General features: G+C 41.2%; 1 protein-coding gene across 3 annotated transcripts in view; it reads left to right on the top strand.

The window, feature by feature from the left end:
• Positions 1-17,307, top strand: part of utrn (utrophin) — a 190,584-nt gene that overhangs the window by 22,828 nt on the left and 150,449 nt on the right. For all 3 annotated transcript variants that reach the window (XM_087851852.1, XM_087851850.1, XM_087851851.1), the window contains 17 exons: positions 2,295-2,387; positions 3,021-3,193; positions 4,780-4,895; positions 5,517-5,683; positions 8,688-8,918; positions 9,982-10,163; positions 10,649-10,799; positions 11,060-11,179; positions 11,377-11,478; positions 11,729-11,836; positions 12,002-12,181; positions 12,954-13,117; positions 13,262-13,385; positions 13,478-13,565; positions 14,251-14,495; positions 15,030-15,198; positions 16,380-16,507. In XM_087851852.1, coding sequence (XP_087707978.1) covers positions 2,295-2,387; positions 3,021-3,193; positions 4,780-4,895; positions 5,517-5,683; positions 8,688-8,918; positions 9,982-10,163; positions 10,649-10,799; positions 11,060-11,179; positions 11,377-11,478; positions 11,729-11,836; positions 12,002-12,181; positions 12,954-13,117; positions 13,262-13,385; positions 13,478-13,565; positions 14,251-14,495; positions 15,030-15,198; positions 16,380-16,507 — 2,541 coding nt within the window. The remainder of the gene's footprint in view (positions 1-2,294; positions 2,388-3,020; positions 3,194-4,779; positions 4,896-5,516; positions 5,684-8,687; positions 8,919-9,981; positions 10,164-10,648; positions 10,800-11,059; positions 11,180-11,376; positions 11,479-11,728; positions 11,837-12,001; positions 12,182-12,953; positions 13,118-13,261; positions 13,386-13,477; positions 13,566-14,250; positions 14,496-15,029; positions 15,199-16,379; positions 16,508-17,307) is intronic.

The following is a 17,307-nucleotide window of genomic DNA, read 5'->3' as shown; positions in this document are numbered from 1 at the left end:
TCAACTGGCCAAAGTTTCCACAAACCTGAACAGTGGAAACATATTTGAAAACAATTAAAAAATTTTCTCATGGAAGGCACAACTCTGCAATTGGATTTAGTCAGTTCATGTTAATATTATTATTATTTTTTGGATGGAGGGTACTTAAGGAGACAATACTGCGAGTTTTGGAGTGGGTGATGACTATTTGTGCGTGTCTGCTCTGATGCATATGTGAGGCTTTGTTTCATGAGAGATGTGGATGGTGTGGCAGCATGAGGCTAATTGGTACTAGATAGGTCAGAGGCCAGCTCTGCATAGAACAAGAAAGGACACTTCATAACTTGACCAGACACATGACCTCATGTTCCACTGTGTGCCTTGATCCTCTCCACAATATTTATATATAATCAGTTCACACTTGACCTTAGTTCATATGATACATGTCTGATGAACCTGCAGACCTCACTTCACCACTGGGAGGCTGTAATTAGGGTGGCATAATCTGCTTTGTGGTGACAGTTGACTGGGTGGAAGTGTTCAGCTTTAACACTGATGGCTCATTAAGATGTAAAGTAATATTACTCAGCTGCATAAGAAAACTCAAATCCCATTTCAAAGGAGAGGTCCTCTGGTTTTACTCAGCAAGTGTGTTTACAGGTTCTGCCGAGTGTTACTGAGCATAACAACTCGCAGTAAGCTTTTTATGGTCCCACACATATCTTTGGGAAAGCTGATTAATTTCTTCAAGTCACTCACTAGAAGTATTAATACCATTTCAGAGCAATAGCTTCAATTTTTAGGATTAATATGTTCCCCATAAGAACACATTTCCATATATTTGAACTAAAGATGGCACGATACCACTTTTTTATGTCCGATACCGATACCGATATCATAAATTTGGATATCTGCCGATACCGATATGAATCCGATATAGTGTGTTTTTTAATCAATAAAACGTTTTTTTTAATATCTTGCTGGATTTTGTACAAGTTTATACTCAAGTTTAAATAAATAACAACACTAAAGCTATTCTGTTATACCTGTATGTAAAAAATACAACAAAATATTTCATAGTTCAGCAATACTGATCAATCTAATAAACGTAAACCTACTCCATCCTCCCTATTCTGGTATTTTAAAGAGTACTTAGCAGAAATATCAAGCAACCTAACTAATAGGGTTGCAAACTCCCAGCAAAAAAAAAAAATAGGGAACCACCCCCCACCCTCCAGCTCATGATGCTTAATCGATGTAATCAAATTTAATTTGATGCAGGGGGAAAATGCACAGAAAGAAATTATTTTTCAAGAATAATTAAATAGATTCAACATCTTTCTTCAACAGAATTGCAGAATTCACAGATGGTATCTTCCCAAAGGAAAAAGTAGTATAGCTTACTAGGGTATATTAGACTTAACAGTTACTATATACAGTAATGGACTTCTATATATTTTACATCAGATTAAAACTTTGGGTGTAAGAGTCAGACAATTATTTATTAAAAGCTAGATATTTTAAATGAGAACAAGAAAGAAAAGTATGTCTTTGTGCCCCCTTTTCCCTGTTCATGCCCTATCGGCCCCCCTGGCTAAACTTTTTCTAGATCCGCCCCTGCACAGTTACCAGCCGTCAGCTACGTAAAAAAAGATCCTGGTGTAGAAAGTAATATTAAATAAATTCTAACAACAGCTTATCAAGCTTAATAGTGCTGCTGTTGTTCAGCCGCTGGTTTCCTCTTTCTGGTGAGAAGTGGGCCAAAAACTAAGAAGAGAGACGGACTCGCGACAGAAAAGCCGATCAGCTGATCATTAAGCAGTTTCACGATTGAAGTAGCAGCAGGAGAGAGAGAGAGAGAGATGCAGTCGCTCCATATATCTGTTGTTAAGCTTAACGCGGGAATGCTTTACAAACATTCAGAGATGAACTTACATACTTGCTTTACTTCTCTCTGGGAAAACTTCCTCGGAGATGAAATGCTGGTTTGCTAGCAAGGCTACAAATACACACAGAGGCTCTATCACGTGATGCATACTGCTGCGACGTGCTACGGTTATGAGCCGAGTTACGCCGTGTAGCATGCTTTGTGAGGTGCTTTTTTGATATTTAATGGATCGGATTACATTTTTTATTTCTCGCCGATATCCGATCCAGTAATTTGGGTCAGTATCGGACCGATACCGATACGTAATATCGGATCGGTCCATCTCTAATTTGAACGTTAATAACCTGCAAGCTCAGAAAGTAGAAATCATAAATGTTTATTTGGTTGCTTGTGATATTTTTAACAACTTGGTCTGCCCTCCTTTCAGGTGGATCTGGTAAACATAGGAGGGACAGATATTGTGGATGGGAACCACAAGCTGACATTGGGCCTCATCTGGAGTATTATCCTTCATTGGCAGGTGAGCAGGGTGCACGCACACACACACACATACACACTTCTGTTTGCTAACCCTGGGATCAAAAAAACAGATGATGGAAAATCAGTATTGATGTTCACACATGCGTGTATGCGTGTAAACATGTATATCATCCAGTGCTTTGTGTGCTCAACCTGCTGGCGTAAAACAGCTCAAGAGGTTCTTTCATAAGGTTTGAACCTTACCAGTTTTTTTTTTTTTCAACATTTGTTTTTCATTACTTTCATTATTGTTAGTTAATGTAACAGATGCCACATGCATTTTTTTTTTTTGTCTTTTGTTTGGGTGTTAGACATGGTGTTGGTTTTATTAACTGCATTATTTTTATATAACTACAGCAATCCTTATCCTTTTAGGATAAAAAAATATGGCTAATTTAATGTGCATAGAGTTATTGAGAAAGAGGTTTTTATTGCTGATGCTCCTATTCAATGTGCCCACCTGCTAATAAGAGAATCAATACAATGATTCTGCTGACTTTCAATAGAAGAAGTGATCTATTCAGACAGAATATAGAAACTACTGTTTTGAATCAAAATGTGGGCGTACAGGTTTTTGCTCTTCATTAATCACCCACATGAAAACTCCTCTTTCAATGTATATGTCTCTCTTTAGGTGAAAGACGTCATGAAGGATGTTATGTCCAACCTACAGCAAACCAACAGTGAAAAGCTCTTACTGAGTTGGGTACGACAGTGCACCCGCTCTTACCCGCAAATCAATGTGTTGAATTTCACCACCAGCTGGGTGGATGGCCTAGCTCTAAACGGCATACTTCACCACTTCAGGTGAGGAATATGGGGACGCTCAGCAGGTACTTTAGCAATAAGTGTGGACATACTGCTATTACCTGACTGGTACAAACAAAGGAGCATTGGGACCACATTAAGGAAAAAATATGTAGCTGTTCATTTCAAGAATAAAGTAGAAAGAAACACGCAGACTTGGAGGAGTCAGCACAGATACTGATGGTCACAGCCTTGTGCAGTAGAGAGGATGTATGTTTTATCACAAGGCGCAATAAGATCGCTGATAAAGTTGTGTCTCATGCTGTAACTCAACTTCACAAAGCATTTTGTAAAGGGTATAGCAGCTGTGGCAGTAGCCTGACTTGAAATGACAACTTTAATCCCCACATCTCGGCTTTATTCTCAAAATGAACATTATATACATATATAATACTCATCGTAGGTAAAAGGCTGCAAGTCCAGGTCATGCAATTGTGTTTTGTTACATTAAGTCTAAATTATATTGATGACCAATTTTTGCGTGATTGCATTGTTTTCCACACTTGCAAGCGTGCAGCAGCCTTCTGTTGTAGTATGTGTTGCTGTGAGGTGAATTTACTGTTGAAGTTAACGTAGTATGGCATGTACCCTTTAGATACAAAGTTGTGAAGAAATCAAGGACATTTAAAAAAAAAGTTTAGGACCTTTTTTGTTCATGTATATGAGAGAGAGAGAGAGAGATGCTGTGAGGATACCCAAGCTGTACATGTGGGTGAAGATCAGGTTGATAGGTCAGCGCCTGCAGGGTGTGTTGATACTGCTTGGCTTGTTCGTTTACGCCTGCCATGTTACTGTTTGCATGTGTGTGCATGTGTGTGTGCGTAAAAGAAAGAGGGAAAGAATTGTCTGGGGTGTTTTCCCCTTTCTTTTAATCCCTTGTTCTTACTAGTGACATGAACACACACATACAGTCCAGTGTTGGTTTAGACCTTGGGCTAGGGTTTAAAGACATTCCACACACAGCTGGCCTCAATGCACAGATCAGGGAAGACCTTTGCCTATACACAGGGTTTGTAAATGTTTCAGATATCTATGAGCTAGTTTCTACATTAGGTGTATAGATGGATAGAAAATCAATGTATTGTCAAAAAAATAAATCAAATCTTTACCCCTGGCAAACAGTGAACAAGAGTTTTGAATTGTCTCAGGGTATGCAGCTACCCTTGGAAAACCCAGAAACGACTCATAAAACCTCGTCTTTATTGATATGTACTGAGGTTTCAAAACTTATCACTACGGGTAAAGGGGAGGTCATCAAATGTTGTCTTTATGGGGGAAATGGTAAAAAAAACAAAAACAATGTTGCACTCAGAGGAACGCATATGTTCCTCTGAGACATATGCGTTCCTATTTGCGCTTTCAAAAAGATGAAAACATCAGCAGCACCTGGCTTCAGGTTTTGGATTTCGTCTACATCATTCTACTTCAAGTGTTGCTCAAATTCTGACCTCTTCTGACCTTTAAAGCAGATGAAGTTGTGCCACTAGGCTCTTCACTGCTTCTGCACGTTTGTAGTTTCTGATGTATAAAGTAGCCATGATATAAAACTGTGTCTTCTATTGGTGCGGTTCTGTGTGTGACTTCAGGCCAGATGCTTTTAGCTGGGATAAGGTGGTCACGATGAACCCTGTGCAGAGACTGGACCACGCCTTCACTTTCGCCAAAGACCAGCTGGGCATTGAGAAGCTGCTGGATCCTGAAGGTACTGTTGTTCTGAGCTATTCTGAGCACATTTGTGACTCAGGTAAATATTATAGGAATGTTTTTAGATGTAAGTCTAAGAATTGGCACCTGCATCTGCTTTTTATAGCACTTGGTTATGGATTGACATAAATTTTACTGGCCAAAATCCCCACATAGTAAAATACAGTCTGCATTCACAAACCTTCCCTTCATGTCCTGCCAGCAGTTGGATAAGCTCAGAGTGAAGAAGGATCTTGATGTTGCTTTGGCTGAACATCTGTAACAAGCTGGACCCTTACTTACTTGCTTGAGTTGTCCAAGTCAGGCGCCTGTTTTTATGTCATGACTGAGGAGCAGTCACACCTGACCTGTACTGAAAGCATATTTAATTAGTACATCTTGTCTTAACCTGGCATTTTGTTCGGCTCTCTCACCGTCCTTCCCATCTAATCTCCTTCTGTCAGCCTTAACGGCTATCGCGCCCTATCTGCTACGCTTCTGTTCTACTCATGCAATTTTCACCTCTGTATCCTCCCCTCTTTCTCTCTCCCTCCTGCCTGTCACGCACAGTTTATATCTCTGATCTTTCTGCCTTACATCCCTCTCCCTGACGCCGTCTTGCTCTCTTTATCATTCACAGACGTGGCAGTGCAAGTACCAGATAAGAAGTCCATCCTCATGTATATAACATCGCTTTTTGCCGTGCTGCCGAAAGACGTGAGCATGGAGGCCATCAAAGAAGTGGAGACCCTCCCACGCAAATATAAAGTGGAGTCAGAAGACTCAGGTCCAGGACTCGGTGCCCAGGTAAAATCTAGAGTAGAGCTGTCGTGACATGTAGGAACAGGAAGGTGCAAGCCAAGCTATTAGGTTTAGGGCAGAGGTGTTGGACATGTCAGGTTTGACCTAAACATAAAGAGAAATTGAGAAAAGTATTTTTCAGAACAAAACACACATAAGTTTCAAAAGATGTAAAGTTGGAGTTTAGCAAAATCAAAACTCAAACTAGATTCCGTTTCAGAAACGGGCCCTGCATGCATTTCAGTCAAACAGCTTCAATTATGTAGCATCCGTTCACATCAGTGGTCCCTCAAGGCAATTAATATTATTAAGATGCTACAACTTTAGAGGTAGAAGCCCAGCAAATCAACAAATCTCTTTGAGCACTTGGCACAGCGGAGAGGGAAAAAAAAGAAGCCCTCTTTAAGAGCAAGAACTTTCTGAGCAGCTCAGAGATGGTGGATATCTGTTTGGGGTTCATCTTAATCCATAACTGTTTGCTGTGAATGTTCATCAGCAGATAATCCAAATAAAGCAAAAGTCAGTATTGCTTTAACTTGATTTGCACTGACTCTGGCTCTTTGTGTTTAAGTAAGATAGTACCATTCACTGTTTCTTTGACCTCATGTCAGTCTACAGAGAAGGAATTTACCTCCTTGTTTTATCTTATGATCATAAAACAAGAATCCCTGAAGGTGCTTCAAAGTAGCTGGTTATTGCTATATTATCTCCAGACGTTGCCTGTCTGAACCTTGATGAATTATGATGATATAAACAACTGTTATCTTTTTTTTCTTTTCTATGAATGCAGGAATGATAGTCCAGCTCCTTTTTTAAAAAAAACAACTGAAAATCTTGAGTTGCAAAAACTGAACAGCTCCAGCTTTTGCTTTGCTGCTGTGCTCCATTTCTGATCATCATGTTTAGTTTGAAGGCAGCAGATGTTGCTACGTGCAAGCATGAGGAATATTGTCATAAGGAATAGTGTCTTATTGTATGTTGCCAGATACAGTGAGTCACTCTGAAAAAGCAGCCTCCTTCATTCTCTCCGGCACCGCTCATGAAAGGCACAGCAAGCGCAGAGAAATGGGGAGCAGAGCCATGACTCACCCCTCTGACATTATCCAACAGGCCGAGCTGCATGGTGGAAACGCAGAGCTGTAAAAGGATGGAAGGAAATAGGGGTGCTGTGCAGTGCAGTGTCATCGTGATTTCAGTAGTTTTTCTTCAGCATTTCACAAACTACTGATTGGAATCTGTTTATAATTTGCTTTATCCTGTTAACTGTGATTTGACAACTCCAGGTACTTTAAAAACTAATAATAATAATAATAATAATCTTTGTGTTTTGAAAAGGAGTTTGCTGACATTAATTAAAAGTTAAGTATGCATTTTGCCTTGTTAGCTTTTCATCCCCTCCCAGCTTGTTGGATTGGTCAATCACATATAGCTCTGGGGCATCTCTCATTTAAGAGGGTTTTTTTTTGGTTTTTGGTCAAAAGTCAGAAAACCCCCAAACCACCTCTTAGGTTGTTTTATTGCCCATGGGCACATACTTCACACGCCCCTGGAATGAGTCCTGGAACAGTCTTTTTTAAAATAGTGTTCTGATTGGTCCAACAAAGGGTTTACTTTCCTGGCTCGCTTCCTCTCTGCATAGGAACCAATGTGTAATACTGTTGCTGCTGGGAGACTGAGTGTAGTTAAAATAAAGGGCTCTTTGTATTTCATAACTTCAATATGGTTTCCCACTTTTCTTTTACATTCATAATTTTAATCTGATTTGTTATGAGAGTAGTTTTCGGTATTGATGATACTTTGAAACATACTGAGAGATCCTCCCACGATCGCCTTCATTTTGTAATATCATTGATAATTAGAGAGCTGCTGGTGTGTGGTAGTGAATTACATGCTCTGCGGTTACAACTGCAAACGTGATGAATGCATAGACAGAGGTGAGCAAATCATTTAGTGATAATAAAGTGTTCTGTTGAGCCAGACCACAGCTATTTTACAGCCATTCAACTCAATAAATGCAGCAAGGCTGCAGTTTTCCCTTCTCTCTCACTCTCTCTCCTCTTTATTTCTCTCCCTGTCGCCCTTCTTTGCCATCCCTCATTGATGTAACATAAGGGCTTACAGTTCTTTTGTCACTTATTCCAAAAATATCCAAAAGGTCATTGAATATTTTCAGCAGGTGACCTTTCCTGAGTTTGTTGCACAGGCATTACCACTGTATAATTTCAGCCTGGAAAACAAAAGTCTGTTTGATTTGTTACTGCACACCCATTACCATTTCTGTCATCTTTGCCTCGGCTGCCATTGTGGAGATTTTATCTGGAGCTTCATTCAGATTTGTTGAGCAACTTTAAAGTTTCTTTACAAGACTAGGAGCCTGGAATAGTTTTGTCTGTGCAGTCGGTTATAAAGGTGTTGATTTTGTTGAAGTGTAGTTTTTTTTAGTGACGGTTCAGTTTGATAAAGGTTGGTAAAGTTCTTCTTCTTCTTTTAAAGTGTAGAATTAATGTTAATGTAATTTTCCCAGTCCTTCTGCACTGCACATCCAACTTTATCTTGGTTAATGCTGTGTTTCAGACTTACTGCTGTTCCCAAAATAAGATTTGACCTGCCCACTTCCCACCATCCCATAATTGGCTTGCAGTCTTTCTTTTTTTCCCCCTTTGCTGAACAGGGCAGGTCGCACTGCGTGCTCAAGAGCAGCACAACCCCCTTCTAGATGTCTGGGTCTATTTTAAAACTTGCCAGCTGATGTGTGCAGATGAGCACAGAAGACAAACCAAAGTCTTGCTTCGACTTGTTATATTTCATAGGCGTCTTTGTCTTATGAATGTGGCACATTGGCACAAAAAACCCTTCCTTTTTATTTTTACTGTACACTTTGGCCTGTATACTTACAAAATATAAGCCAGTTCTTTCAATCAAGTGTTGTACTGCTTTCAGTAATGTTTTCCTGCTTATTAAGTAATTATCTTGTTTATAACTTGGTCAAACCTTGCCTCATGTTTCTTAGACTGTACAGACAGAGGAGGCAGGCAGCAGTCCCCGGCCCGAGACCCCCAGCACCATGACTGAGACAGAGGGTGAGATGAAGGGCGGCCTGCTGGAGGGGGACCTTGACACCTACCAGACTACGCTAGAGGAGGTTCTGACTTGGCTGCTGATGGCTGAGGATGATCTACAGGGTCAGGACAACGTCTCGGACGATGTGGAAGAAGTCAAAGAGCAGTTTCACACACATGAGGTAAGAAGACACAACAGTGCTGTTATTTACTTTTTGGAATTCATTTGTGAGTCCTGAAACAGTAAAAAAACCAAAAATGGATCGGACTGAGACGTCACATTCAGGAGCATCAATTTTACAATAAATGGTGACACATTTAGGCTGTCGCTCTCCAGAGAGACTGACAAAAGTATCCCACAGACAGAGGCCTCCCACAAACAGCAGTGCATGCCTTTAACATGTTGAGAATGGCAGGAATTCCATGGCTAACAGTGACACACTGCACTCCATGGTGCCCTGGCCCACAGCTTACTTCCTTGCTCGACAAGGCTTAGTTACATCGTCTCTGTCGGTGCATGTGTGTAAAGGGGCTTTGGCTGGATTCCCTCGGCTGAACTGTGAATATTTGTGAAGTTGAATGCCTGGAATCCAGGTCAAAGCTGAAATCTGCTATGGAGACAGAAAGCAACAGGATTGAAAGCTGCTTTAACAGCCAGGCTTTTCAGAAAGTCTACAAAAATCAATCCAGTTTGTTTCGGCCTTGTTTCCCTGACTTACTCCAGTTTCGCCAGTAAAGCTTAGTCAAAAAACAAAGGCGTTAGAGGTGCAGTTGAAAATGCTTACTCATCCAGAGAGCTCCCTGTAATGGACAGCAACTCAGTTCACTGGCTTCTCCACAGCTACAATGAAATAAAAACAACCAAACATTAGCTTTTGCATTTCTTCTTCAAACCTTTTATGCTTCTTTTTTTTTTTTTTTTTGGATGGCTTTGGTTTGCTAATTGACAGCCCACCCCTCGATTTGTGCTCACGCTTTGTCTTGTTGCTACAGCAGCACTTAAATATGAGGGTGCTACGGTACTGCTCAGTGCTTCTGCAGGGCATTATTAACATTAAACCTAATGAAGGAAGGGCATCCAGATGTTAGCATGTGTCTGCCAAGTGCTAACAAACAGGCTCAGATTATAAAGGCTTATTATGAGTGCTGCGTGTTCATGTTCCCAGGATGCAAACTGTTTCATAGACAGAGATTTTTCTGTTTATTGTTTAAAATTGTAACCACTTACTACTCTTTCCTTTCAAGACATTTATGATGAAACTGACAGCGCGTCAGAGCAGTGTGGGTTATGTGCTACAAGCGGGTAACCAACTGATTGCTCAAGGCAACCTAACAGAAGAGGAAGAAGATGAAATCCGGGAACAGATGACCCTCCTCAATGCCCGCTGGGAGGCTCTTAGAGTGGAAAGCATGGACCGTCAGGCCAGGTAAACAGAGACATACCTGAATCGGTCTTCTGGAGTTGTTTAAATGTCCCTACTGATTCATCTCAGAAACGGGTAAAGGACATTTCTGTTTCAGGACAAATCTGACTATAAACCTGAACATTTTATGGTCTAGCGTACAGTGTTATCAAGCCATCAGTTTATGCTGTAAAGAATGGACAGGGGTGCAAGTTGCCAGACATGACACATGCTGAGCGTTGAGCTACCCAAGGTCTTACGATTTGCACTCTCAGCTTGTGTCATCAAGGTTTACGACACACACACACACAAACTGCACACAAGTTGTGTTCATGATGTACGCTACATTTGTTGACCCTGAGCTTTTTTAGCCACAGCGTTTGTCTTCCTGTGTTGTTGCAGTTAAATCTTAAAGTCCTAAAGTTTATGAAATTTACGGCTTACATATCCTTTCTACCTTTATGTGCTCACTTTACTGCCCTTCTGCCTATCGCTTTCTTTCTCTCCAGGCTCCATGAAGTCCTGATGGATCTTCAGCAGCAGCAGCTGCAGCAGCTTTCTGACTGGCTGACACAGACAGAGGAGCGAATCAGGAGAATAGAGACACAGCCAGCAGCAAAGGACATGGAGGCCTATAAAGAACAGATAGAGCAACACAAAGTGAGGACAGTTTACCGTTAACACTTAATATTAAAACACTTTTGCATGGGTAAATACTTCATTGTTGACAGTGTCAAGTAAAATGCCAAAAAAGTCCCAGTGCATGCATGCAGCTCTTGTTCTAAAACAGGCTGGTCTTGTGATCATTCCTTCCCGTTTGATTGTAATCTTTCATGAGTCACGATAAGGCTGAGTAGCTTCTCTGCTTGCTTAGTTAATTGCAACATATGACTGAATTCGCTGTTTGTGTTCCTGCACAGGAACTCCAGAATGACTTGGAGGCGGAGCAAGTAAAGGTCAATTCTTTAACTCACATGGTGGTCGTGGTGGATGAGAATAGCGGTGAGAGTGCCACTGCTGCCCTGGAGGAGCAATTACAAGTAAGTTTTTAGGCTTTGAAGCTGATTGGCCAGCAATTTATCATTTATCAAATAGTTTTCTTCCATTATGTTCAGAACATACAAATTTGTGTTCAGTATCTTTTAATTGCTTCCTTATGTGGATGCACTTGAGTATAAAATGGTTTGTCATTAATGAGCTACTGCTTTAATTCATTTTTTGTTCATCTTGAATTCAGTCTTTGGGTGAACGTTGGGGAGCCGTGTGCCGCTGGACTGAGGAAAGGTGGCACAAGTTGCAGGAAGTCTTTATGGTTTGGCAACAGCTTCTATCAGACCAGGTAACATATTTATGTCCTTATACAGTACATTCATATCTTGCACAGGTTTTTCTTCCCTCCTGTTTAAATGCACATTTATAACAAACTACTTCAGGAGAGAAAAAATAAACTGTATTGAGATGATTTAAAAAAATGAATCGCTTGTGTCTCCACTTGGGATGAAAAGCATCAGACTTTTTAAAATAAAAACAGATTAACCCAGGCACGAGTCTCTGTGTGTAATTAGAATACATTTTTTACTACTCTGCAGAGCTTGTTTAGTACATGGTTGGTTGAAAAAGAGGAGGCCTTGAATGAAGTAAAGACGAGCAACTTTAAAGACTCCGGTGAAATCAATATGAACGTGCGCCAGTTAGCTGTAAGTATTACGCCTGTTTGTTTTGGTTGTTAGCATTTACTCTGGAAAAATATGTTGCAAATTTAAATTTCTGGCATTGTAAATGTCAGTACAGCTTTCACTGTAATGAATGACCTTTCCATCTTTATGTATTTACTTATTTTTTTTTGTCTTCTGCTCTTATAGATTTTAAAGGAAGACATGGAAAAGAAAAGGAGGGCTCTGGACAAGCTGTCTGATGCAGGACAGGATGTGATCCAGCTGCTGCGAAGTCCTGATGCAGGAGCGAAGATCGAGGCAGACACAGAGGAGCTGACACAGCGATGGGACAGCTTGGTGCAGAAGTTAGAAGACTGCTCGTTTCAGGTGCGTGACTCTATCTCAGGTGGTAAAACATGATTCTCACATGGTTAATGCTTCAATGAGCATTTACTGTTTCACCATTTTTGCAAAGGAAGGCATCAAAACTATGAATGAACACACAGAATTATATAGTAAACAAAAAAAGTGTGAAATAACTAAAAAATATGTTTTAGATTTGAGATTTTTCAAAATAGCCACCCTTTGCTTTGATTACAACTTTGCACACTCTTGGCATTGTCTCGATGAGCTTCACGAGGTCGTCATCTAAAATGGTTTTCCAACAGTCTTGAAGGAGTTCCCAGAGATGCTGAGCACTTGTTGGCCCTTTTGCCTTTACTCTGCGCTCCATCTCATCCCAAACCATCTCGATGGGGTTTATGTCAGGTGACTGTGGAGGCCATCTGGTGCAGCAATCCATCACTCTTCTTCTTGGTCAAATAGCCCTTACACAGGCTGGAGGTGTGTTTGGGGTTATTGTCCTGAAACCGGATGGGATGGCATATTGCTGCAGGATGCTCTGGTATCCATGCTGGTTCGGTTCGCTGCTTCAGTTTTGAATCAATCCCCGACAATGTTACCAGCAAAGCAGTGCTTCATATATTTGACATCTTCATTATGTATCTACAATGTAGAAAGTAGTAAATATAAAGAAAAAACATAAATGAGAAGGTTTGCCCAAACTTTTGACTGGTAGTGTACTTTTATTTCTTTTTCTTAGCTTTGATTGATTTATCTTCCTTTCTCTTTCACTAATACTATAACTCACTCCTCACAGCTAATGGAAGCTGTGACGGATGCTGGGATGACTCAGGTGGAAGAACAGGTCGTCGTGGATACAGTTGCTGTGGATTTGGTCACTTCAATCGACGATCAGGACCTGGCCCCACCTGCTCCCCCAAAGAAACGTCTGGTGGAGACGGATGCAGAAGTCATAAGAATGTAAGAGTGGGGCCATAAACAGACAGAATAAATCTCTCTACCCTACCACACACACACACACACACACACACACACACACACACACACACACACACACACACACAGCAGTGTGTACATAGTGTGCATGTCTTTTGTGTTCTGCAGGTTTGAAAACAAAATTTCTGAGCTTTTGAGCTGGATAAAAACGTGGAAGATGTCCACTCAGGCACTGGCCACCACACATCCTGAGACTACACCTGATACTCCAGACCTTCAGGAGAATCTAAAGGTAGACCTGCAGACATTTAACATAATTTCAACTTCAATTGAACAAAATATATTTTGTAGGCATAAACTTTATGTGTTAAACAACCACTTTAGGATTTGGAAGCAGAACTTAAAGCAAAAGAAGCCACAGTGAGTCAGATGATCCAGGGGGGAAGAGCCCTGATGGACCAGCTAGAGAGAGGTATGAAACATAGAGTAAAGGTTCCTCTTTCTGTATAAACCACAAAATTATTAGAAACAAATCATCCAAGTTTTGTCACGTATGTTCTTCTAAAGTGTGTAAAGATCTTGACTTCTATTTATTGCCTTAAGGCAGCTCAAACAACAATCTTCCATCTCCTTGTTAAACTGTGTTTTCCTCATAAGATTTTACCACTTTTCTGCAGCTGTCTGGTATTTTCTGGGTATTTACAAGCCTACATATTTTTATTGTTATTTATTTTTAAATGCCAGAACTCTAAACATGTGTTTGTGTATTTGGGGTTTGAGTAATAAAACCCCGTCAGTCTGCAGGGTTGCTGATTTCATATAACCACTCAATGAAATGAAGAGGCACTCAGGGTTTTTACGTGTTTACACTGCTCTGGAGGCAGTGGGAGGTGGTGGCGTGGCTAAGTTGGAGAAGACTTTTTTTTTTTAACGTCAAAATTTCCATTAAACAGTTTTATTCCATCAGTTGCTTTTTCATCTGTTTTACCTTCTCGCCATTATTTTATCCTCTGGTGTTATTACAATTATTACTTGCTAGGAGCTCCCACATAAAATCTAGAACAAAAGCTGTGACACATTCAAACATTCAAAGGCTTAAAATCAGTTAGCTGTTAAGTGCATTTGATGTGAGCCGGTGTCTTTGTTTCTATCTATAGAGGCTGTGAGTGTGGATCTGGTGAGGGCAAACATAGAGCAGCTCCAGACTGAGTGGGATGTCTGTGCGAGGGAGCTGCAGGCAGCCCGTGAGCGGGTTCTCACGCAGACCCGGCTGAGAGCGGTTTCTAATGAACTTGCAGGCTTGGACCGGGTCTTGCAGGAACAGGACCAGTGGCTGGACTCGACCGCGCCTGTAGAAAAGTGCAACAAGATGGAGCTCGGAAACCTGAGGGGGGAATGCCAGGTAAGATTTACCGTCTCACTCGCAGACACTTCAATGTCCTTTGTGTGACTTTAACCCTAAACGTCACTTGTTAAATTCCTCTCATTCAACTGCATTCTTTACAAGTATTACAATTTTTACAGCAAAGATAAATCACCATTAAAATCACTGATCAGAAACCACGAGGTCACAGCAGGGATGCAGTAAATCAAGTTGAGATGCATTCAAAAGCTTGTAGAGTAGAGTAAGACAGATGAAACCTCCCTCCAGTGTGTCATAATTTGAGCTTAACTTACTTGCCTGTCATTGGAAACAATGACTCCATCTGGTAAATTCCAGACCAGTCAGCTAACTCACTGCAGCAGTGTGAGTAAGACGTTTTGTAATTATTTTAGATAAATGTATGTAATTGCACAATAAAGAATCAAATGTAAATGTTTCTATTTGTTTTCAACAAACATGAGAAGTCTGAATGCCAATTGACCGAAGTGTGGTCATGTGATCACTCCTCATTTCAAACACGTGAACACATTTGTTTTCTTTTGTGCTTGTCAGTCTCAAATTGCTCAGGTCACCGCCTTCAGTCCACGACTGGAGCAGCTGTCTGCAGAGGCAGGGACAATGGGAGCCCTGCCTTCTCTAAAAGACAACATGGTGGTGGTTTCTGCACATCATGCCTCCACCCTGCAGAAGCTGCAGAGCAGAGAAAAGGAAGTCAATGAAGGTACTGCTTAAGTGCATTAAAATAATTTCGTAAATCAATACAGTAGAAATGAAGTCCGAAACTCTGAGCAGGTCCACCTGCTTTTCCAGTGACCTGAGAGCTTTCAGATATCCTCTTATTCCTGAGATCTGCAGGGCAGAGATTTAAACCTCCCTTAAAACAAATGCCTTTATCTCTCTCGTTGCTTGTGGTGCAAAGCTTTCAGGTTTATGGGAGACTGAATGAGTAATGGTTAAGATCAGCAGAGCCCTGTTCCACACGGGCTGTGTAAATTTGACATGAGCTTTTATACGAATCCTTGGCCAGCCACAAGTAATAGATGATGCCCTTATATGGCCTCCAAAAGCTCACGGAGATGCGAGTGTGTACGTGAGCGATCGCGCGTAAGATCGTACCTCTGTGCCAGCTCTGTCTCTACCTGAGGACCTGACTTGGACCTGGACGAGTTCTGAAAATAAGTCACCGTTTTACCTCTGGAATTTACGTGCGCTGATCCTGGCCAAAAAATATCCGTAAAGGGAGGCTTGAATGCTCTGCTGACTGTAGGGGGATGTGGGTGGGTGTGTGTGTGTTGTGTTTGCATGCCTGTTTTGCTGTACCTCTAGGGCTTTTATGACACTGAAGGTTTGGATGGGATCCAAGGAAAACCTTTTTGTTTCTGCCTGAGGGCGGTTTGATTCTTGCTGGGGCCCTCTCTATCGCCACCCCCACCCCACACTTACACTCCAGGTTTGCTCCTTGTGTATATGAACATAGCCAGATTACGTAAGCATTAAATCACCTGGTAGTTAACAGAGAAGGGGACACAGGGAAAGGAAGACAGGAGTGGAAGCATAGAAAAATGTGCAGAGGAATAAGTGTAAAATGAAAGGTAATTGAACTAATTAAAATAAATTGGTCACTTGTGAACCTTTTGGAGGTTTGGATTTGCTATTTTGGAAATAGCAAATCCAAACTTATTTTAAGTTTAACACACAGTGCAATGTTTGGGAACCTCTTAGTGTATGGAAAACACAAGCATCTCCAACAGTAAAGAGGGGGAATCCCAAACTTGCTCACTACCCCCTTGTGGCAGAAGCTTGATGCTTAAGCCTGAATGCTAAAGTTATATTTCACAGTTTTTCCGGTCTTTTCTTCTCTGTTATTTTCTAAAACATCTTCTTTTCCTTGCCTTATTTCAGCCCTGGCTAATCTGGAAGCCACACAGCTGGTACAGTCTGTGGTGGAGGGTCTAGAAGCCAGACTGGCCACTCTGAGGAACGGGATGGTTGACATGCCTACAACACAAGAGGCAGTGGAGCGGGCACAGGTGGGTTTTCCTCCAGATGAGTTTAAATACAGATATTCTGCTAACTGACAAGCAGACAGCTAGGACAAAAATGTCAATTCGACTGAGGAGGATATAGCTGCATTAATTAGTTAGATAGTTAGTATTTATACCTCTGGAATTTACGTGCACAATTTTTTAGCACTTTAGATTTGCTTTTTGTGCAACACGGTGTTGCAGCAGTTAGCACCGTCTCTTCTCAGCAAGAAAGATCCTAGTTCGATCATGTGCTTAAGTGGGTTTCCTCTGGGTTCTCCAGTTTCCTCCCACAGTGAGTCAGATAAAGTGCTTAAATCGTATAGAATAAAGGGGTTTATTAATGTGTGGTTAAATGTGGCTTGTATTCTAAAGCACAATGAAACTATATAAATATTAAATGTTATTTTGAGCCTGCTGAAAAGTTTAGCTGCTGTCATATGTGCCCTTTGACCCAAGTAATTTATTCTCATCATTCACTTTGGTTGTTTCTGTGTCCTTGTATGTACATTATCTCAGTTTTTACTGTCATCTTTTCCTCTGAAAGCATAACAGATCCTTGTATCAGCCAGTCACTTCCCTCTGCACTGTATAAGTGCAGAAGGACTGTGCAGAGGGACTGTGTAAGAGGGAAGGGTGTGTAGATTTGTAATCTGTGCATTGTTGTGCTTTGTGTGTTGCTGTGTGTGCTGGTCTCCTCCTCCATCCTTCAATGGAATGTGGCTCCGTCTGCGCTCTTGTTATCATGGCAGATAGGGCACGGTGCCGGGGAGGGGGGCGGGGACTACACGCATTCTGGGCAGCAT

This window comes from Neolamprologus brichardi, chromosome 15 (genome assembly GCF_056152115.1).
Source record: "Neolamprologus brichardi isolate AB-2024 chromosome 15, ASM5615211v1, whole genome shotgun sequence".
In the NCBI taxonomy this organism is placed as follows: Eukaryota; Metazoa; Chordata; class Actinopteri; order Cichliformes; family Cichlidae; genus Neolamprologus; species Neolamprologus brichardi.
Note: the sequence above shows the minus strand (reverse complement) of the source record. Positions and strands in the feature narration are given on the sequence as shown.